The 22,775-nt window shown below is 36.5% G+C and overlaps 3 protein-coding genes and 1 pseudogene across 3 annotated transcripts; 3 read left to right on the forward strand and 1 right to left on the reverse strand.

Annotated features, from left to right (window-relative positions):
* Nucleotides 1–2,563: 2,563 nt before the first annotated feature.
* LOC18026894 (probable N-acetyltransferase HLS1) lies at nucleotides 2,564–4,588 on the reverse strand. The gene is made up of 3 exons (XM_006409999.2): nucleotides 4,397–4,588; nucleotides 3,658–4,008; nucleotides 2,564–3,202 (listed from the first exon to the last, which is right to left on the reverse strand). The coding sequence occupies exons 1-3, from the start codon at nucleotides 4,586–4,588 to the stop codon at nucleotides 2,570–2,572; spliced, it is 1,176 nt and encodes a 391-aa protein (XP_006410062.1). The 3' UTR covers nucleotides 2,564–2,569.
* A 9,130-nt stretch (nucleotides 4,589–13,718) lies between these two features.
* LOC18026895 (pentatricopeptide repeat-containing protein At2g30100, chloroplastic) lies at nucleotides 13,719–15,804 on the forward strand. Its single transcript, XM_006410000.2, has 2 exons — nucleotides 13,719–14,687; nucleotides 14,816–15,804. Exons 1-2 carry the CDS (start codon nucleotides 13,956–13,958, stop codon nucleotides 15,593–15,595), a joined length of 1,512 nt encoding a protein of 503 aa, XP_006410063.1. The 5' UTR covers nucleotides 13,719–13,955; the 3' UTR covers nucleotides 15,596–15,804.
* A 579-nt stretch (nucleotides 15,805–16,383) lies between these two features.
* On the forward strand, nucleotides 16,384–18,615 carry LOC18026896 (LRR repeats and ubiquitin-like domain-containing protein At2g30105). The gene is made up of 10 exons (XM_006410001.2): nucleotides 16,384–16,602; nucleotides 16,702–16,796; nucleotides 16,952–17,110; nucleotides 17,202–17,312; nucleotides 17,392–17,492; nucleotides 17,593–17,730; nucleotides 17,808–17,856; nucleotides 17,957–18,022; nucleotides 18,099–18,218; nucleotides 18,315–18,615. The coding sequence occupies exons 1-10, from the start codon at nucleotides 16,431–16,433 to the stop codon at nucleotides 18,426–18,428; spliced, it is 1,125 nt and encodes a 374-aa protein (XP_006410064.1). The 5' UTR covers nucleotides 16,384–16,430; the 3' UTR covers nucleotides 18,429–18,615.
* Nucleotides 18,616–18,809: 194 nt separating this feature from the next.
* LOC18026897 lies at nucleotides 18,810–20,963 on the forward strand (annotated as a pseudogene).
* Nucleotides 20,964–22,775: the final 1,812 nt, after the last annotated feature.

Here is a 22,775-nt window from a genome sequence, read left to right on the forward strand (position 1 = left end):
TCTCCATTCATCTATTCGAAGGTAGCTTCAACTATTTCTTCTGGCTTGCACTCTTGAAATCTATGTATAGGTAATATGTAATGTTTTTCATTTCATTTCTTAGATTTTCTCTTTAAAACCAAACTTTATTGTATCCTCCAAAAGATGTCCTATGAGGGCACCAAAAAGTGAATACAACAGATTTAAAGAAAACAAATTTATGTAGAGAACACATTTATTATCAGTTTTTGATGAGTAAAAATTTCTAAGCCAAGGTTTGTGTATTCTACTTACGCGCGGAATCAAAATATATTAGATCTCCTACTCGTCCGGTATCGCTTGTTATTACACTCTGGTCTGTCATCCTCGGGGCATTACTCAAATACCTTTGACTCTAAACCAAGTCTCTAACCTCATGACTTGGTTTGAATTTATCCAATTCTCTCCATCATCTATTGGAAGGTAGCTTCAACTATTTCTTCTGGCTTGCACTCTTGAAATCTATGTATAGGTAATATGTAATGTTTTTCATTTTATTTCTTAGATTTTCTCTTTAAAACCAAACTTTATTGTATCCTTCAAAAGATGTCCTATGAGGGCACCAAAAAGTGAATACAACATATTTAGAGAAAAAAAAATTTATGTAGAGAACACATTTATTATCAGTTTTTGATGAGTAAAATCTTTTAAGCCAAGGTTTATGTATTCTACTGACGCGCGGAATCAAAATATATTAGATGTTTCGTCCCAAGTGGCACACAATCTTTTAATCTCTAATTTTGTCTTAATATTTGCTAATGGAGTTAATTAACAACACTTGGCGAATGTACGTACTTATTATTCGTGTAATCCCAAAACTATTTGAAAACTAAAATCAAAATGAGAAAAATGATCCAATAATTGGTTCTGACTTACGCAGAAAGAAGGGGTATACAAAGTACACTCAGCTTCCTTGTTCGGCAAGAGGACATCAACACCTAACTCTGGACTGTTATATCCTTTCAAGGGTATTCGGATTGACTACTGATTTGCAGCCTCCCACACATACACAAGTGATGAGCGATTGGGTGATGATTAATATTTCATATCCACGGAAAATTAGTGATTTTCTGTAAATTGATTGATCAGCATTTCCTTAGATATGTTATCAATTCAAAAACATTGCATCAGAGCAGATGGCTGGCTAATGAAGTTGACATTTTCCTAACACGTTAGATTTAGGGACATCATGATATGTAATTCAATTTCATTCTTTGAATTCTCTTTCAATAACTTTTTTTCTTTGTTTCACTCCAATATATTCATCAGCTCATTATATTTGTCGTCATTCATGTGTTATTGGGTCGCTAGAAAATGAAATTTAAGGGATCTCCTATACCGTGGATTAAATACATACTCCAAATATACAATAATTGAATTTACCCACCATATCATCCATGAAGGTGTGTTAAGTTAAAAATGATCCTAACTATTAATGAAGATGGTAAACTATGGAAAAATGTAAGATATAAATTCGAAAATATAATTTTATATGATTTTTTTTAAGTATTGGCTATAATAAAACTGTTACTGTGTGTATATATTACTGAGCTCTGCTAAAGCTCACTTGGCTGTATGACATATTTTTTAATTACCACTCATTTCCGTCAAAAGAAAACAAAAGGAAATAAAAAAAACTTCAACAACAATTTCTTCCACTCAATTTAGTAAGACTAAATATATACATATAACTGTACATAAATTTGTGCGAGCCGTATGCATATCACATGGAGATATTCGACTTATCAGGAAATGAGTTATATGTATCTTTAAATTAAAGGACGGGCCAACAATAAAAATCTGGTCTTGAACCTAATATAAAGGGAACATGAAGGACCACATAACCGGCACGACCAATCTCCTTCGTATTGATTTCATACAATAATGAGATGTGTACATTACAAATTTACGATAACAATCTGATTCAAAACAAAGTTTATTCATTAAATAAAACCCATATGGAAAATGACTATTCTTTAACTACTTTTAAAATATAGCTCTCAAACTAGATAGGAAGAATGCCAAGGACAACAAATGGTGGCACCTACTTGAGGAAATCTTTTTAAGATTTTAATTCTATGGAGAACGATGATTTACCTAAACTATCGTACATTAGTTCTCGAAACAAGACACGAAAATGATAATTATATAACAGTTTATGTAGGGTTCATTTCTCTCGCTATGTCATGCCAAACAAAATGCAAACTCAAACCCCACAACATGTCATGGATTCATAGATTTATTGTCTTAACGTTTTGTGAGTCTAAGGTTTGATTGTAGTTTGTTGACACGACCGTTGATTTTGTACGGTTCGACAGTTGGGCATTTGGCGGTTGACATTCAAAAGCTTTTAGCATTTGATTGAATGTATTTAAAACAATTAGGTTCCGTTCCATAATAATACGGAACAACATAATCAACACAAAAAATCATATTTTAACTAAATTATAGTCATTTCTTTAATACTTCTATCACTATCCTTACAAAATAGTGAAATTATTTCGATATATTATTAGTCAACCACGCAAATCAATTTCTTTGGCTAGCTTAGCTACACATCTCTTGGATCCACAAAGAGAGACCGAGATTTTGAACTCAATAACATTTTTGTAACCTCACTCAAACCGGACATCTTCTCATCACATCTCAACGGTTTGATGCACCATGTATCATCATCACACGAAAGCATTTTCCAATGCGGAACACATCTCCTCAGAGAATCATCATCGCCGTCGCGTTCTCCATCGACCTCTACGACCACGACTTTACACGCGCCACCATCGTCCAACGCAGCCATGTTATGAACGTGCTCACACAAAGCCCTAACGAGTTTCCCACGTAACGGACCTTCCGCGTGAACGCCGTAAAGGAAATAAAAACCAAACGAGTTAAACAGATCAGGTAACGCCGTTAAACCCAAGAACGGGAAGAATCTACCGAGATAGTTGCAAACTTTGGTGAGAAGCAAATAGCTCAAAGGAGCTTTTTCGATCCTAAGTTTAAAGACTTTGCTACTGTCCCACACACTAAGCATGGCCCAACTTCCGGTGTTGTCGTTGTTGTTGTAATAAGCCACCCATGTCCCGATACTTAACTTGTTCCGCAAGATTTTCTCTATGTCCTTAGGGAAAAATTCTGTTGTTGATGCCACATGTCTCTGGTACCATGATGCAGCTTCTTTCACCTGTCACTTAAAGAATTGATATTAATGTTGATCTTTTCCATGTGAGCCTACTTAAGTTATTTAACTTTTTTTTTTTTAAAAAAAAGTTGGTTAACTTTATGCCATACAATTTTCTGGTTGTGTTTGCTTAAGCCCACATTATAAGTGATGATTTTTTTTTGGGTAAATCAACTTGGAAAATGTAAATGTAAACGACCATATAACTTATCTCTTAGCTTTTACGTTATATTATTAATGTTTTTATGTGTAATGGATTTATTTAAACAATCGTGACGACTATTCTTAGTTTTCGTATATATCCAACATTTCAAAAAAGAAATCTCAAAAGATATCCAGTTGGTTTAACCGGTTGAAACCGGCGCGCTTAATTTTCTTATGATATTGTTAGAAAATAAAAGAGAAATATTTCACACAATAATTTTTTTCGAAACTAATGCAATGTGTAGTAAAATCACCTTTAGCTTCTTTATTTCGATATCGGAAGGCAGTTTCAAACCGCGACCGGGGTTGACCGGATTGACCAAGATTGCCGGGTTTCTGAAGACGACATAGCCAAGTCTACCGACAAAGAGGCCAAGAGATGCCTCATTGTCCTTTTGGGTGGCCATGTAAGCATAGTCAGCATTGTGAGCCACGAACCATTCCTCAAGCTTTCTCACTAGTGTCGAACCAATGCCACTGCGTCGATACTGCGGCACGACTCTGAGACCAAGAACGTAACCCACTTTCACTGACTTATCATGAAACTCCACTGGCTTTACTGAGCCTTGTATGGAACCCACCAGCTTGTTCCCAACTTGTGCCACCTATTAATTAACGTTCACTAATTTAATAAACGTTATTTATATGAATCAAATACTGAACTAATTATTTTGGATCTGTTATAACACATATGCATACGGAAATTGGCACATCTACAATTCATCAAACCCATGCATGTTGGCCATATGTATATGTTTTAATTTCTGTAGCTAGAAACAACAATTATATATGATATTAATACATAATATATAAAGTTATATATGTAATCCCTACTTCACATAAATCAGAAATGTCTTTTGAAAAACTGTACACATATTAAATAAAGTATATAGACTTATGTAATAAATATTTAATTCGTTAAATTTTATATAAAACAAGGAATAACTAATTAGAGAAGAAGATATGAAGAGAGGGAAATAGAGAGAAATTAACCAGCATAGTGAAGAGAGGAGTGTTTCGGATTCTGCATATGGGATCGCCTAAACTGTCTGTGAAGAGAAAAGTTTGGTCGTGACCAATCTCACAACTTCTCTCCACACACTCCATTTCAATTCTGTCCCTACGATCATCGTAGCATCTGATCACCACCTCTTCATCATCTTCTTCCTTCCATTGCCCCACCATTTTCACACAATCTCTCTCTCTTCTATTTATATGTAAAATGTATAAAGCAAAAATGAAATGAAAAGAGGTATAAACAGTTCATACGAGGAGAAGACCCAAGCCTATGTTATATTGCGGACTATTATAGAGCTTGTAAACTCCCACGTTTATCTTTTTTTTAATATATTTATTTATTGAGGAATCTTCACGTTTATCTAATTAATGATATGTCCAATATCTAAATATGTTTGAAGTTTTAATCCAATCACATCCTTTGACACCCTTTTTGGGTCTGAACTATTTATGGTATTTAATTACCACAGATTTTAGTAATCTAAAAAGTTTAATTTACTAAATTTTACTAATAATATTGAATATATATCTTATATTCATATTTTTTAACTAGTTGACCAACTATATAATTGTTTTAATATCTTGCTTTGAAGGAAAAGGAAATTATCTCTAATATATACATACACACAACATAGAAGTTAAGTAACTATGCGGATGACTAAAAAAAGAGATAGCTCATTATTGCTTGTAAATTTTTTTAAAAAATATCAAAATTGATAGTTTAATTGATTCTAGGAAGCTAGATTATGCCGCCGGCTCAATTTGGAAAATACAAAAAAAAACGATCGAATAAAATCATCATTAGATATAAAAACTTATCAATAATATGCTATCGCTAAATTTTCTGACGATGTCTTTTGCAAAGTAACATTAAAATTTTGATAGAAATTAAACTTTGGTCCTCGTGCAATAACTGCAACGAAATTTGGCAAAATATAGCAATGATAGCTTTGAGAAACATGTCGCTTAATCTACCAAAAGTATATTTTCATATTTCTTATAACTAAATAAAACATATAATATTATTTTAAAACAAAAATTTAAAGTTAGTTTTAAGTAATTTTTTTATAATAAAAATGTTTTAAATAAACTTGAACTGTTACCGAACTGATTTACTTTTTTTTTTTATCAACCGAACTGTTTTACTATGAGGTTTGTTTTTAGGAAAATCTTAAATACCATCAGTAGAACCTACTAGGCTACTACTATGCGCGCAATGTAAATGTTGGTCCTGCCTTCTAACTTAGGCCTTAGGGTATGTAAGTCCCACATACTTTGACTCAATTTTTTAACAGATATTAATTGTTCGAAGATTAAAGTTTTTCCCTTCTAAAAGAACATTTTATATGACTAACATGTTAGATATGCGCAATCACAAATAATAAAAGATATACGCAATGTTAAAAAAAAAAGAGACGTTAGTGGGATGTTCGAACAGATTTTATCTAGTCAATTAAGAGATGATTATTCAGACACTTATTTTTCACATATATCTTTTGAATTAATCATGCAAAAGTAAAATATAGAATATCAAATTTAAAATTTTAGTATAAATATTAATCGGCAGTTTAATTGGACGTCTAGACAAACAAATTGTTAAACTTTTATGAGCCGAATTTTTGACCGAATTGGTATAAATGGTAGCACTTGGATAGTTTTAGCCGCTTGGACATACGCCAGACGATTTAGGTGGATGCTGAAATACCTAAACAACCGATTTATAGAATGACAAAATCGATCAATGTGAAAGAATGAAAGAATGAAAGAATGTTCAGTATTATTTACTTTTGACCTCTAGGGTTCTATTTATATAAGGCTAAAGACAATCTAATAGAATATACCCAAATAGAAAAATATCTATATTTCGAAATATGAGTATATCTCTCAATACCCCCCTTCAAGTTGGAGCATGGAGATTAAGAATGCCCAACTTGGAGAGAAAAGCATCAAATTCACGACGTCCTAAAGCCTTTGTCAAAATGTCTGCGAGCTGCGTTTTGGTAGAGACATGAGCAGTTTGAATAATTCCAGCTTGAATGTCATCTCGAACAAAATGGCAGTCAGACTCAATATGCTTTGTGCGTTTATGAAAACTGGATTTTCACTAATATGAAGAGCAGACTTGCTGTCGCAGTATAGAGTCATAGGCTCCTTGTGATCAATGCCAAAATCAAGAAGCAACTCCTTTAAAAACTTGCTTTCAGAGGTAGCATCCACCATAGCCCGGTACTCAGCCTCAGTAGAAGAACGCGATACGACTTTCTGCTGAGAAGTCTTCCAACAAACAAGAGAATCACCTAATTGGACAATCCAGGCGGACAAAGATTTTCGCGTCATCGGACACCCAGCCCAGTCGGAGTCGCACCAAATCGTAAGATGAAGAGGAGAGTTGGCGCGAAGTAATATGCCTTGACCCAATGTCCCTTTAAGATACCGAAGAGCCTTGAGAGCAGCTTGCCAATGATCCTCCTTCAGATGTTGCATAAACTGAGAGAGAAGGTGAATAGTGTAAGCCAGATCAGGGCGGGTTACTCCAAGGTATATTAGCTTCCCAACAAGACGCCGATAACGAGAAGGGTTAGAAATGTCAGGGCCAGAAGCAAGACCGAGCTGATGGTTCTGATCGATGGGTGCACCAGCCGGTTTACAACCAAGAAGTCCAGCTTCCGTTAAAATATCAAGCGCATATTTCCTTTGACACAGATAAATCCCAGCAGGGCTCCGCGCAACCTCTATGCTCAGAAAATACTTGAGAAGTCCAAGATCCTTCATATGAAAACATGATGACAAATAGTCCTTGAACTTTTGAATGACTTCAACAGTGCTACCGGAGATAATAAGGTCATCGACATATACTAAAACATAAATACTGACATCCGACCGTATGAAACTGAAGAGAGAATAGTCCTTTTTAGACTGCTTGAAGCCATAATCTCGTAAAGCACTATTCAGCTTTGCAAACCAGCATCTAGGAGCTTGGCGTAAGCCATAAAGGGATTTTCGAAGTCGACAAACGCGAGTCTCACCAGGAGATCCAAAACTAGGAGGAAGCTTCATCCAAACTTCTTCTTTAAGATCTCCATGCAAGAAAGCATTGTGCACATCCATCTGATGCACCTCATAATTTCTTTTAGCTGCAAGATCCAGAAAAATGCGAACAGTATCCATTTTTGCAACAGGAGCAAACGTCTCGTTGTAATCGATACCTTCAACTTGATTATTACCCAAAACGACGAGACGCGAGTTATACCGTTCAATAGTTCCATCGGACTTGTGTTTAATCCGATAAACCCATTTGCAGCCAAGTGCCTTCTTTCCTGGTGGTAAATGTTCAAGATCCCAAGTATGATTGTCTTCAAGAGCAGTATACTCATTCCCCATAGAATCTCTCCAAACCTCGTACTCCATTGCCTCTTTAAAAGAGTGTGGTTCGACAGCCGTAGTGATAGCCACTAGAAAACTGCGATGCGAAGAAGAAAACCGATCACAAGTAAGAAAGTCGGAGAGAGGATAGGCCGTACCTGAGGGTGCTGACGAGTCGGAAGAGCTAGGCGAAGGACAAGAGACTGAGACTGTGTTGACGACAAAATCAGCAAGTTTAGAGGATCTGGTTTTCTTGCGATAACCACGTCCAAGTGGCTCGGGCTCAGGCTCAGACTGATCAACAAAAGAATCGTCATCAACAGCTGAGACAGGACTCGAATCAGCGGAGATTAGAGGAACAGGATCAGGGGCGATGTCAACTGAATCTGAGGTATCTCCGACGGGTGCATGAACTTGTTTGACTGCAGTTGTCGTGGGTAAGACTTCAGACGAAATATCAGCAACCTGATCAAAGTCATCATCATAACAGTAAGGATTAATGGCTGGTGAAGAGACCTGATCAGGAACCAAAGGAGCTGTGACAGCAGAGTAGGGAAACTCTGTTTCACAAAATACCACGTCGCGGGAAACAAAGAAAATTTCGTTCTCCAAGTCGTAAAGACGCCACCCTTTCTTCCCGTATGGATAGCCAATGAAGAGACACTTTCTGCTTCGACTTTCAAATTTGTCTCCATGATGATTGATGTTATGTGCATAGCACAAGCATCCAAATACTCGTAGGTGTGTGAACTCCGGAGGTCGATCGTAAAGAATTTCGAAAGGCGTCTTTCCATGAAGAACCTGAGATGGTGTTCAATTTATAAGGTAGCCTGTCGTAAGCACACACTCACCCCAGAACTCAATGGGCAGACTTGCTTGAAAGCGTAAAGCGCGGGCAACGTTGAGAATATGCCTCTGCTTTCTTTCCACACGTCCGTTCTGCTGCGGAGTATAGATGCAGGAAGTTTCATGAATGACCCCATTGTCGCGAAAATAGCTTGTCAAAGCCAGAAACTCAGTGACATTGTCGCTTCTAACAGTCTTTACACTTTTGCCAAATTGTCGCAAGACCAAAGAGAAGAACTGTTTCAAAGTTGTGCCTACGTCTCGTTTATCTGGTAGAAGATATATCCAAATAGCGCGAGAATAATCATCAACAATAGTCAGAAAGTAACGTGATCCGCAAAAAGCTGTTGTGCGATACGGATCCCAAAGATCGCAATGTATTAAATCAAAAATACTCAAAGCTTTATTATCACTAAGCGGAAACGTGTGTCGAGTCTGTTTTGCACGAAAGCAAACATCACAATCCTTATGTAAACTAGTAACACTAGAAGAGTTCCTAAAAACTGGTAGTAAACCCACAACACGGGAAGAAGCATGACCCAAACGCCGGTGCCACAAAACTCCATCAGTACCGGTGCTCGTCTGAACACTTGCCACAGTCTCAATCCCTTTGAAGTGGTAAAGTCCCTCACCATGTCGCTCACCCGCTCCAATCAGCATCCTCGTGGTGCGGTCCTGTAAAACAACAAGTCTATCAGTGATCTGACCAATGCAATGATTATCGGAAACCAGTTGCCCAAACGAAATCAAATTAGTGTGAAAACCGTCCACCAAATAAACATTGTGTAAGAATAAAGAAGAGGTGAGACGGATGGTGCCCTGGAGGTAAGATAAGACATTATCTCCAGCTGGTAAAGTAACAGACACAGGGCAAATTGATCGAAGATCCTCAAAGAGGTCGAGACGACCAGTCATATGGTGAGTGGCACCTGTGTCTAATATCCATGAATCAGCTTCATTCTTACCACTAAGACGCTCTGTGTTCTCATTTTTGAAAACACGCTTCAAAGTCTCCCACTGTGCATCCGTAAATCCACTGAGTCCTTGTCTATCAGCATCACTCAAAGCAGCAACATTAGCTTGAATAGAGGGCGAAGCTGCACTAATTTGAGAAGTATTCGCGCGGGGGCCAGCAGATGGAGCAATAGACGAAGAGGCGTTAGAAGTATCAAGTCGTCCTCGTGGTCTATCGCCCCACCAAGGAGAATATCCGATGGTGCGGTAGCACCGTGCAGCTTCATGTCCTTTGCGACCGCAGCTGGTACAGATCGTGTTGGCGAAATCTTTCGGACGCGAAAACGATTGGGCTGGTGAGAAGGCTGAACCGGTTGAGACGCACGAGCCGCAAAGCTCATGGCTTCAGGTTCTTTCCGAGTATTCGCAATCACCGTTTCGTTCTGAACCAGTGTCTGATACACGGAATCAAGATCGGGAGTAGGAGTCTGTGCACAGAGTTGCTGTCGAACAGTGCCGTGAATGTCATCAAGCCCAAACAGAAAATCATGAACCCGAATTCTGTCAATTTCGGCTTCTTTTGCTTCAGCCAAGTTGCATTCACACTTGTTGCACTCACAGGTTTTGCTCGGGTTGCACTCTTGCATAGCATCCCAAATCTTGGTAAGACGACCAAAGTAATCGTCAATAGTGGATCCCGTTTGACGACAATTTGCCAAAGAGGCACGAAGCTGTTGATAGCGCGCACCACTTTTGACAGAGAATCGTTTCTTAATGAGATCCCACAGATCTTTTGCAATTTCTCGATGAGATATGTTAGAACGCAGTCGATCTTCAATAGTAAGCTTCATCCAAGTCACAATTAGATGGTTATTAGCCATCCAATCTTCAAAATAAGGGTCATCCTTATTAGGTCGCGGTATGGATCCGTCGACAAAGCCGAATTTCTTCCGGCAACTCAAGACCATACGAAAACTTGCAGACCACTCATCATAGTTTTGACCAGTCCAGAGAGGCCGAGAAATAACAGCCCCTGGGTTGTCACCAGCAGAAAGGTCATATGGTGAGATGGTGCGGCGTTTTGTGTCACCAGAAGCGGCAGCGGGAACCATCATTGTCGTTGATTTGGATGTGTTCTCGTCGGTCATGGTGAAACAAAACAATCGTAGGTTAAAGGAAAAACAAGTCGAACAAGAAAAACGAACTTGCTAAGGGTAATGAAAATCGGATCGAAGAGAAGAGATCAAGAGTTTTTAGTGCTCTGATACCATGACAAAATCAATCAATGTAAAAGAATGTTCTGTATTATTTACTCTTGACCTCTAGGATTCTATTTATACAAGGCTAAAGACAATCTAAGAGAATATACACAAATAGGAAAATATCTATATCTCGAGATATATATGAGTATATCTCTCAATATAGAACTCAAGATATGCGTAATGAGATACAATATTTTGAAAGAGTTATATATATATATATATATTAAGTTTTGAACGAAATAGCTATATATAGTGGAAATATTTTTGGTCCATATCTAGTAACGACTAGAGAAGTGATCTCTAAACCTCTCCACAGAAGAAGTAAACAGTCGTGCTTCATTTGTCCACTTTACAATTTTCTTTTTAGTTTTTTCCCTTTCATGCATTACTTATGTATGCAGTTTTGCCTTGCCATTTATTATTCTTCAATATCAACAATACAAAAAAAAAAAAAAGAATTGAGGACAAAATCATTTTGTTGTAGATATGCTAATGTATATATTTGATCACTAGTCCGTCTATTCGTAAAATTAAAATGATTGGAACGGATCGGTTTGCTCACTTTCTATTATGGAAGAGTGCAATTTTTGTAGAGTCATCAACCACTTTTTGCTGAGCTCAGAGCAAAAATGTGGAAGCGTTCTTTATCTATTGTTTGATCAAATGATAAGTAATTTTAAATTAGCTAGATGCATTGTTTAAAAAAATTATGCAACTATTTATAGATTATGAGCTTGGAAGTTTCAGTATACTATTTGTTGAATTTTCAACCATGCTCCTGTTTATTTAGGTTTTGATTATATATAGCAATGCCTATCGCTTTTTTTCATGGTCTTAGACTCCTAAGTGAATAGTTAATTGATTATATATGGAAAGAAGCCGATACAGATCGTAAAGATGGAATTCAGTTAGCATTATTTGCTATTATCAATGCAAAGTTCGTTCAAAAACTTAAACATAACCAGATTCTTTTTATCATGCGTTTGTATTCATAAAAATACTGTACAAGAGTTTTATTCACAACCATCAATTGAGCTACCATTTATGGATATAAATGCAAACACTATTATAAACGTATCCTTTTTAATTAATGTAAAGCGTAAATCAAGAAGGATGAATCTACAAAGTATAATGGATTTCAGTGTGGCCGTCACGTTGAAATCGGAGTGACCAAAAACACTTGGCAATATGAGTATATGACTCCTCCTATCAACACGTCGGACGCTTTCGGGATCCATAAAGCTTGCACACTACATAATCTTGATTAATTAGTTTTTTTTTATTGCTAAATTAAATCTTTATTAATTAGTTAACTCATCACTTTTTGTTGTTAAAGTTAGCTAACTCATTACTCATTGGCTTTTCCAATACTAGTAACTTTGGTAACAAAAAAAGATGGTCCTAAGGCAAATTGCTTTTATTGATTCGTAGAAAATTTCTGGCTTCATATGTCTATATTAAAGTGTAGTTTAATCTCTGAGGTAAACAATTACAAATAGAGTTTTATCCACACACACACACAAAATATAAAAAGAGACGAAGAAGGAGAGAAATGGGGAACTTACCAATATCGTTACCATACTAAAAAAAAGTTGGCAGACCAAAAGCAGTTATACAATAATATGATTGGGAGATGTTTGGAAGTGGAGAGAGAAGTAGAGAACGAATCATCATTTCATCTTCACTAACTTAACTAACCAAAGCCAAAACGAATACGTAACTGTGAATAAAGATTAGCACTTTTATTTTTAGCTTATGAAAAAGGTTTTGGGGATTGATTTGATTACTTATTCTCGTCTATGCAATGTTTTTCTTAATAGTGTTAAGGTTAGGATTGCTGGCCTACACGATACTTGACATATATAGAGCACAACCTGATTGGAGAACAATAACCTCGGATCAAATACACAAGGGAGATTGTGAATGGCTTTTTCAAGTATCCTTACTACTTAATTAATTGGTTTTTGAGGCTCCAAAGGCTTTTAAAGTATTTTCTTTTCTGTCTTTATATCCAATCAAACTTTAACAATTTTGCAAATATAAACGTATTCCTAACAAAATTTATAGTCCACTTTTTCTGCTATAATTTTTTGTTATAAAGCTAACAAAATTCTGACCAGAAATAGTATGACTTCAGCCGTTTTTTTTTATTCTTTTAATTCACAAACTACTTCTGAAAACCAAAATTTGTTGTATAGTCGATATATTAAAACAAACGTTTATAGCCAGTCATCCCAAGTTCCCAACTAATTAATCCCAATACTCTCTTAGGATTTAAGAACACAGTAAATATTTGGACCTCTTAAAGGGCCTTATACATTAATAAAGCCTAGCCCAGATACCCATAAATAAAATCTTTTTTCGTTAACCACGTTTTAACTTTGAACAATAATAACCCCATGTCCCTAGTTTAGATTTTGGCCTACATATTTTATTTTCTCCAGTTCACTAACAATTTTTGCCACAAAATATAACTCCAATTTTATCGTCCAAGCATCGGCGACGAAGACCTCTGCATAAATCAATCGTTATTATAACCTTACAAGTTAAAGTCATCATAATCAGATATCTTATTTTATCTTCACACTCAAATTAAATTATAGGATGAAAATTGAGAGATCAACAACCACTACTTAGATCCAATGGTAGAAACGTCATTGCATGATTGTGCTACTCGCGCTCTGAAGCGGCATGAACAAACAAGTTGACGCCATGACACGTAAGCGCTAAGCGCTTAGTAGCCTCTACTTGAGACCACAGACTCAATTAACTACCGTTCGATTAAATGTAGCCACTCAATCTCAACCCTTAATTATTTTTAATAAACCCCTGCGACCAAAAAACAAAAGAATTAAATTGTTTTTTTACGTTTCTCTGTTCGTTATCCTCTCATTGTCTTCCTCGTAAGACTTAAAGAGGGATTTTGTTGATGGATTACCGCAGTTTCTACTCTCATGGTGTCTATCGAGAAATCACTCAGAAGACAATCTTTGAAACGTTGAGTTTGAATTTCAGAGTGTTTGAATTTCAAGCTTTCTCGGGAAAATTTTGAGCTTTTTCTTTCCGTTCTTCGATTTTTCTCTTCTTAGATTGGATTAGACTACTTAGTTATGGCTTATGCTCGTGGCTTCGCTTCGTTGACTTTCTCGCCGCCGATTTCTCTCCGGAGACTCCGTTTTTTCCGTCCCCGACTTCACCGAAACTACAGGGTCAAACCCGATTCTCGAATCAGCTGCAATCTGAAATTCAACTTCGCTGCTGGGAAATTTCGCGAGCTTGGATTATCCCGTTCCGTGGAGCTAGACCAATTCATCACAAGCGAAGAAGAAAACCAAGCAGATGAAATTGGCCAAGGGTTTTTCGAGGCAATTGAGGAATTGGAGAGGATGACTAGAGAACCATCGGACATTCTAGAGGAGATGAATCATCGATTGTCTTCTCGAGAATTGCAGCTCATGCTCGTCTACTTTGCACAAGAAGGTAGGGACTCGTGGTGCGCTCTCGAAGTGTTTGAGTGGTTGAAGAAGGAAAATAGGGTTGATGAAGAGATGATGGAGCTAATGGTTTCGATAATGTGCGGATGGGTTAAGAAGTTGATACAAGAGGAGTGTGATGCAGCCCAGGTGTTCGACCTATTGATTGAGATGGATTGTGTCGGGTTGAAACCTGGTTTCAGTATGATGGAGAAAGTGATTGCTTTGTACTGTGAGATGGAGAAGAAAGAAAGTGCGGTTTTGTTTGTGAAGGAGGTTTTGAGAAGGAGAGATACTTCTGGTTACAGTGTTGTTGTTTCTGAAGGTAGAAAAGGAGGACCAACTGGTTATCTTGCTTGGAAAATGATGGTAAAGTATATAACTTTGTCGAAATCTTTTGAATTTGGTTGGATTTTGAAGTGGTTAAGATGATTATAGTCATGTTCTTGCGCTCTTAGCAATGTTAATGTGTGGCTGTGTCTTTTTGTTTCTATCAGGTCGATGGAGACTATAAGAAGGCAGTTGATTTGGTTGTTGAGTTAAGATTTTCAGGGCTAAAGCCAGAAGCTTACAGCTATCTGATTGCGATGACAGCCATTGTGAAAGAGCTAAACAGCCTTGGGAAAACCTTACGCGAGTTAAAACGGTTTACACGGGCTGGTCTTGTTGCTGAGATTGATGATCACGATAGGTTACTCATCGAGAAGTACCAATCAGAACTCATATCTCGGGGACTGGAATTGGCTGCTTGGGCGGTTCAGGAAGGGCAGCAAAACGATTCCATTATTGGGGCGGTTCACGAGAGACTTCTCGGTATGTACATATGCGCGGGACGTGGACCGGAAGCAGAGAAACAGCTCTGGAATATGAAACTTACAGGGAGGGAACCAGAAGCTGACCTCCACGACATTGTAATGGCGATCTGTGCTTCACAAAAAGAGGTCAATGCGGTCTCGCGGCTTCTGACACGGGTTGAGTTCATGGAATCCAAGGGAAAGAAGAAGAGTTTGTCATGGTTGCTCAGAGGGTACGTGAAAGGAGGACACTTTGAAGAGGCTGCAGAGACATTGATAACGATGATGGACTCTGGTTTGTATCCGGAGTATATTGATCGAGTGGCTGTGATGCAAGGAATGACAAAGAAGATTCAACGGCCGAGAGATGTTGAAGCATATATGGGTCTGTGCAAGAGGCTGTTTGATGCTGGTTTGGTTGGACCTTGTCTTGTATATATGTACATGGATAAATATAAGTTGTGGATAGTGAAGATGATGTGAAGGAAGGATAAAGAAAGAGATGAGACAGAAGTTCAAAGACTCTAGCTAAGCAGGAGGGATTGAGATCTTCTATTGGGTATATAAATCTGTATGTATGTAATAATAATACGTAGATATCTGTTTACGAAAGAGAAAGAACCTTTGTAATATATACTAATATCATATACATAGATAAATAGATAATCATATATACTTATGAAATTGTCTTTGAAAAATTTCTGCTTGTGTACAGGATGAAAAAGTACATTTACATTTGATTTATTCTTGCTAGTTTACACGCAATATCATTTGGCTTACGAAAATTAGAAGTAAATCTGTGATTAACATATGCATTGTTTCTTGTTAACATTTCTGTTAGAATTCTCAACAATTGGGTCTCTTCCTCGGCTAATGTTGTCGACAATGACTCAAATGTTTTAGATATCAATTACTGATGAGTGCTTACTAATTACTACCAAAGCCATGGCCGCACCAAAAAGGCGTGTAATTTTGGACTTTATTAATGCAATTAACTAAAAACCTTGATATGCCAACAATATAGCATTTACAAAGAAACCATAGTTATCTAAAAATAATTTGAGACAATATTTCGATCCAAAAAAAAAACAAAAAATAGACAAAAAACTTTGCATTCTTATAACATTGAGAAAGAGGATTTTATTCAAATATATTTTGGCATTTTTTCTCTTATACTAAAATCTATGGCCAAAGTATTATATTTATGTGGGCCCAAAGGAAGTCAATATGACATGAGAACTTCTGGTTGTGTTTTCTGGAATTAAGTGAATCTGAAGGTGAAGCAAAGCCGAAAAGAATCACAAGAGGTAAAATCGTGATGGAGGTCGAAGCTCCAACAATGGCAGGATCCACCATTAAGCTTACAATCAAATTCGGAGGCCAATCAATTCCACTTTCGGTATCACCAGATATTACAATCAAAGACCTTAAATTTCTTCTCCAACCCATCACCAATGTTCTTCCTCGTGGCCAGAAACTCATCTTCAAAGGTTTCTGATCAGATATCGAATATTTTACTCGCTAATCGAGCTACATACTTGTAATGGGTCTTATTCAAAATTCGTTTTTTGTGTTCCTGGAAAAAAAAGGTAAGGTTTTGGAGGAGACGTCGACTTTGAAGCAATCTAAGGTGAGTGATGGAGCGAAAATCATGTTAATGGCTTCTCAAGGCCTGCATCAAGGGGTCAGTGTTCTTCTTTTATGATTCAATCATCTTTGTATTGAGGAGAAAGATATTTAGAAATTTGGATTCTTGCTCTTTAGTAGGATCAATCTAATTGAGGAAACATCAGCTTGTTAAGCTGTGTTAATGCTGTGGTAGTATTCAAAATTGAGCAGGAAGGTCCAGTGCTTAAAGCAGCTAGTACAAGGCCAATCTCTAGAAATGTTGTATCGGATAAAGTAGATCAGACAAAACCTGGTCTCCTTGTAGACAAGAACCGCACTGATCGATGGAAAGCCACAGGAGTCATTGCTTTAGCTCAAGCCAATTTGAAGGTATATAGAGAAAGTCTTACATGTTTATTACTGTGGTTTTGGTTTGGATTTGTCCTTCAATTGGAGTGTGGATTTATTTATTTTGGAAAAGGTTATACCTGAAGAAGTGTGGGAGTGTGGATCTGCAGCCAGAGTACTTGATATCAGCGAAAACTTCATTGAAGAAGTACCTGCTCGAATCAGCTCTTTTGGATCTATGCAGGTGAGAAACACATGGATTCATGTATATTTTCTGTTTTGTTGAGCTTTTATATGGAGAATGATATGAGTGCCTTTTGTAGAAACTGTTTCTTCAAGGAAATGGTCTGTCCGATGAATCCATTCAGTGGGAAGGAATAGCATCTCTGAAGCGTCTCATGCTTCTGTCCATTAGTCATAACAAGTACGTTTATTGCTTTTCACTCACTGGACTTTTTTAAGTAGATATTAGACACGCCTTCAATGGTAGAATTTGCAAGATTATTAAATGGTTTGTTTTGCAGTCTAACTGTCCTGCCATCAGCAGTGGGTTCACTGACGTCTCTTAGGCAGCTTGATGTCGCAAACAACAAGTTGACAAGTCTACCTAATGAGATAGGACTTTTAACACAGCTCGAGATCTTGAAAGCCAACAATAACAGGCAAAATAATCTTCATAAGTGATCCTAAAATACATAAAAAGTTACCTTTCGATGATTCTAACATCTTTATGCTGTAGAATAACGAGCCTTCCTGAGAGTATCGTAAACTGCTCCTTCCTCATGGAGGTAAAAGACAAAAAAAAAACAGAGAGATCTATGTCAAGAACTTTTGACTTTTGTTTTTGGAGAGATAACAATAACAGTCAAAGTGTGTAAATTTTTGCAGGTTGATCTTTCAGCAAATATTCTATCAGAACTTCCAGAGGCATTCACCAAACTGCGTAATCTAAAGGTAAATCGAATCGTCTTTCGCTGCTACTCTTGTTTCGTTACAAAGACTTAATATACAGTGTTTTTGGTGTTTAAAGACGCTGGAGCTGAACAACACGGGACTAAAGACGCTTCCGTCGGTTTTGTTCAAGATGTGTTTGCAGCTCTCAACATTAGGACTCCATAACACAGAGATAACTGTTGAATTTCTCCGACAGGTTTGTTTGTTTTAAGTCCCTGTTTTGTTTTCTTTTGAGTTTTTAGATTCTTTCTTCAGTTTTTGAAACTGAAGAAATGATTTTGGATTGTGGCAGTTCGAAGGATGGGATGAATTTGATGAAAGAAGACGAACAAAGCATCAGAAGCAGCTTGATTTTCGGGTTGTTGGGTCTGGCAAATTTGACGAAGGCGCTGATAAATCTTGGTGACTTGATTGACTCTAGAATGTAATAAATCCCATACTCATGAGCTGTTTAACCCATCAACTCTCTTCATTGTCCCGTCTTGCCTTCTTTGTGATAGATTCTCTTTCTCTGTTTTGATCCATATACTGTATATGGTTCACTGTGGTCTTATGTGGATAAAATATTTATTTCTCATATCCAGCGATCTCCGTAACTTGGTCTCTTTTTTTTTTTTCATTAGTAAAATAGAAAAAATAATGTTATATATAAAAGTTGGCTAACTCTCTCCAGCTGCTTGCCACGTCAGCAATGGAAAGGACGCCACGTGTCTATTCCTCTCTTAAATAACTAAAAAAATCTCCATTCTCTAGAAAATCAACATTTTCTTCGTCTTCCTTCCGGAGACTCCCCAAAACTGTTTAGATCGAAGGCCACCGATCGGATCAAATATGCCGAAGAAGACTCCGGTGAAATTTGCCGGCAATGACAACGCAGCTCCGGTATCGATTCAATCAGGAGCTTCGATCGCTACCTGGTGGTGGCTATCACATAAAGGAACCACCACTTCTTTCCTCTGTATCTCCCTCTTCGCATTACTGATCCGATCTGCTGTTTCGATGTACCCATACTCCGGCGCCGGAACTCCACCTAAATTTGGCGATTTTGAAGCTCGGAGACATTGGATGGAGATAACCACAAATCTCCCGAGCATCGATTGGTAGAGAAACGGCACTTACAACGATCTGAGTTACTGGGGACCCGATTATCATCCATTGACAGCTTACCAGAGTTACATCCATGGATTTTCCTCCGAATGTTCAATCCTGAGTCCGTTTCTCTTCTCAGCTCTTGTGGTCACGAGTCATATCTTGGGTAAGCGTCACAAACTCCTATTGTGATCTGATCTTCACATAGATCAAATGTTGAATCTAGATATGTGTTTCGAAATTCTCCTTCGTTTGTTGATTGTTGTGTGTTTAGGATAGCTAATTGGAGTCAAATTTGGTTTCTTTTTGTGCAGAAAATTCCTGATGAGATGGACAGTTTTATCGTCTGATGCTCTCATATTCTTCCCGGTTGCTTTCTCTTTCGTGTTAGTGTACCATAAGACTCGAACTGGGAGCTCCAAGAGTGAAGTGGCATGGCATATTGCTATTTTTCTCTTAAACCCGTGTTTAATCCTCATTGATCACGGCCATTTCCAGGTTTGTATTACGATTCTATTACCACATTCTCTGGTTGAGTGATTGTTCTCATTAGGATTTGGATTGTTTTAGTACAATTGTATCAGCTTGGGACATACAGTTGGTGTTATCGCTGCGGTACTCTATGAGAACGAAATTCTCACTTGTGTTTTGTTCAGTCTAGCTCTCAGCCATAAACAGGCAACTTTTGGGATTCCATTTTCTGTAGTCTTATGTTTTCAATGTTGTTATTTGTAGATAATGTGACAGGTAATGGCTTATACTAATCTCATAGACTGAAAACTAACTGGTTTCAAATTACTACCTTGATGTCAAAATGTGTAATTTTTTTGAGGTAGTAGTGTAGTGTTCATGGCCATAGATAATATCCATCATTTCATTTCCGTAAAATGTTTTAGACATACAACATTGTTAATCTTAAGCGGTTGTTGATATTTACTAATCTAATAGACTGAAAACTGATGGATTCAGTTCCTTGGCTAATCTGAGTACAAATGTGTGATGTATACAGGTTACTATCGCAGACGTTAAAATCTTTAATTTGTTTAGGTAGTAGTGTAGTTAATATGGCCATAGATAGATTGTTAATCTAAAAGGATTGTTGATACGTCCCTTTGTTCATATTCCTGTTCGAGTTTATAATATCTTGCTCATACTGTCTCACCTTGTCGAATGCTGCAGATGAGTGCATACTTTGCTCCTGCCTTTTTCAGCCATCTGCTGGGCAAATGCCTAAGACGGAAAAAGCCCAATACTTGCTGTCCTAAAGCTTGGAGTTGCAGTTATAGTGACATTTGTTATCGTTTGGTGGCCATATTTGCATTCTTTGGACGATTTCCTAATGGTAAATACGTGTTTGATCATTGCTCGAGAATGAAAAATTAAAATAATATCTGGTAGAAGTAAGAAATTGTTCATCCCCTTTGGTGTAAATTGCTCATAGCTGATTGGTTTCCTTCGTTTTCTTGCTCATTGTTGATGACGCAGGTTCTCTCTCGCCTTGCCCCATTTGAGAGGGGAATATACAAGGATTACGTGGCAAATTTCTGGTGCACTACTTCCATTTTCATAAAGTGGAAAAAACTATTCACCACACTATCCCTGAAGTCTTTAAGCTTAGCTGCAACTGTATTGGCTTCTCTCCCTTCAATGATTCAGCAAATCTTGGCAAATTTCCAAATGGTTTACTTGGCAAATGTCTTTCCATCAAGCGTAGTTAATATGTAAATAGTTAGGAATATAAAATATCCGTAAGGAAGACAACCACAACCGGCATCTCTGCACTTTAAAAATTATGGAGTTCGATCACTCAAAAAGTCAAAATTACTGAGGAAATTATGCTGTGGTTTAGAATAAAAACAACTACCTACACATTTGGTATCCAGTTTTCAATCAACAACAAGTGTAAGTGGATTAAGAAAAAGTAACAGTAATGAATATTTTGATAAATTTGATACGTAAGGCTGAGCCAAAAAAAAATGAATATTTTGATAAATTTGATACGTAAGGCTGAGCCAAAAAAAAAAACAGAACAGTGTTTATAAACTTCAATTGACTATAAATTAATCATTGACGTTATTAAAGGACAAAAATAACGAACCCAAATATGAAATAACAGCAAATATACTTTAGACATGTCCACATTAAAATGCACGTTTGTTAGTTTATTTTACTACTTTGAATAGGAGTAATATTTTAATGGAAACACCAAAGAACTAAAATGGTAGAAACATAATCGGTTATTAAAAATACAGATTTAAAAAAATTAAATAAACACAGAAAAAATTATAATACCGGTGCTAAATAAATTTGCAATGGTCCTACTTATTCCAATAAAATGTACTTTGAAAAAAAAAATTCAAATAAAATATAAACAATTATAATTAGTTAATTCTGTTTCTAAACCACAAAATTGCATCGTACCTTCCTCTAAACAAGGGTTACTTTCAACCTAAATAAAAAAATAGTTACAGATTAAAAAACTTGGTTAACACAAAAATAAAAAACAATCCGCGCGTAGCACGGACTTTCACCTAGTTACAAAATAAAATTTCCAAGATAAAAAGAAAAATGAACTCGAACAGAAAGGGAAAAAGTTTGCGTTTTTAACCCAAAAAAAAACAAAAAATGTCGTCTTCGCATTCTATGGGCTTGACTAGTTTAAACGCAGCGGTTGCAGTTACGAGTGCGGGAGTTTGCGGAAACGGACGATTGCGGTTTTGAGCATTATTCAGCGGTTTGCATGACTGGTTAAACTTTTTAAAGCGGATCCGTTTGCGGGACATTTTTGATTGGCAATCCAGCGATTGTTTTAGCGGTTAAACATAAAATTACCAAAATAAACATTATAAAAACAGAAAACTATATATTATGATTAATATCAAAATTATTAGTTCAAAATAATCAATAAAAATTATAAATAAATACTAAATAATTATTTTAAAAACTAAAAATTATAAATAAATACTAAATAATTATTATAATAATAAATTTTATTTTAATTATTGGGAATATCATCCAAAAATATATCTATTAATGTAATAGACTGGAAAAAGTTTGCTCCAATATGTGAATCTTTTAGATTTGTCTTATGCATGATGTAAAATTTCTTCAATTGATATAATTAATTTTTTTGTTCGACCCTAACTCAAATCAACTCCAAATTGCTTATTAGTATTCTTCAAAATACATTCTTTCTAAAGTGCACTCAAAAATCTAGAATATTGATATTTAGTTTGTTTTTAATTATGATCTGTTGAAGTAACGCACATGTCATCTCGTTTGATCATGTAACTTTCTGACGAACAAAAAAAAAGAATTATAACAAACTAATTTTGTAATTAATAAAATACATATTTATAATTTCTTACTTTAAGAGTGGAAACAGAACAATTAATATAAATGAATTAAACCAAAGTATTATGACACTTATGTTTGTATCTTACTTTTCTTCAACTGATATGAAAGCCATGATTAGAGACTAGAACTTGATAGAAAAAGTGAGAGGTTAGAGTTTATATATATAGGAGAAAATTAGTAGGGTTAGGGTTTTATAATTGTTTTTAACGTGATCTTCTATTTTTTTCTAGTGTGATTTTTTTTTATTTATTTATTTATTCAACCGCTACCGCCTGCAACCGCAAATGCTAGCAGGAAGCAACTTTTG

This window comes from Eutrema salsugineum, unplaced genomic scaffold (genome assembly GCF_000478725.1).
Source record: "Eutrema salsugineum unplaced genomic scaffold, Eutsalg1_0 scaffold_10, whole genome shotgun sequence".
In the NCBI taxonomy this organism is placed as follows: domain Eukaryota; kingdom Viridiplantae; phylum Streptophyta; class Magnoliopsida; order Brassicales; family Brassicaceae; genus Eutrema; species Eutrema salsugineum.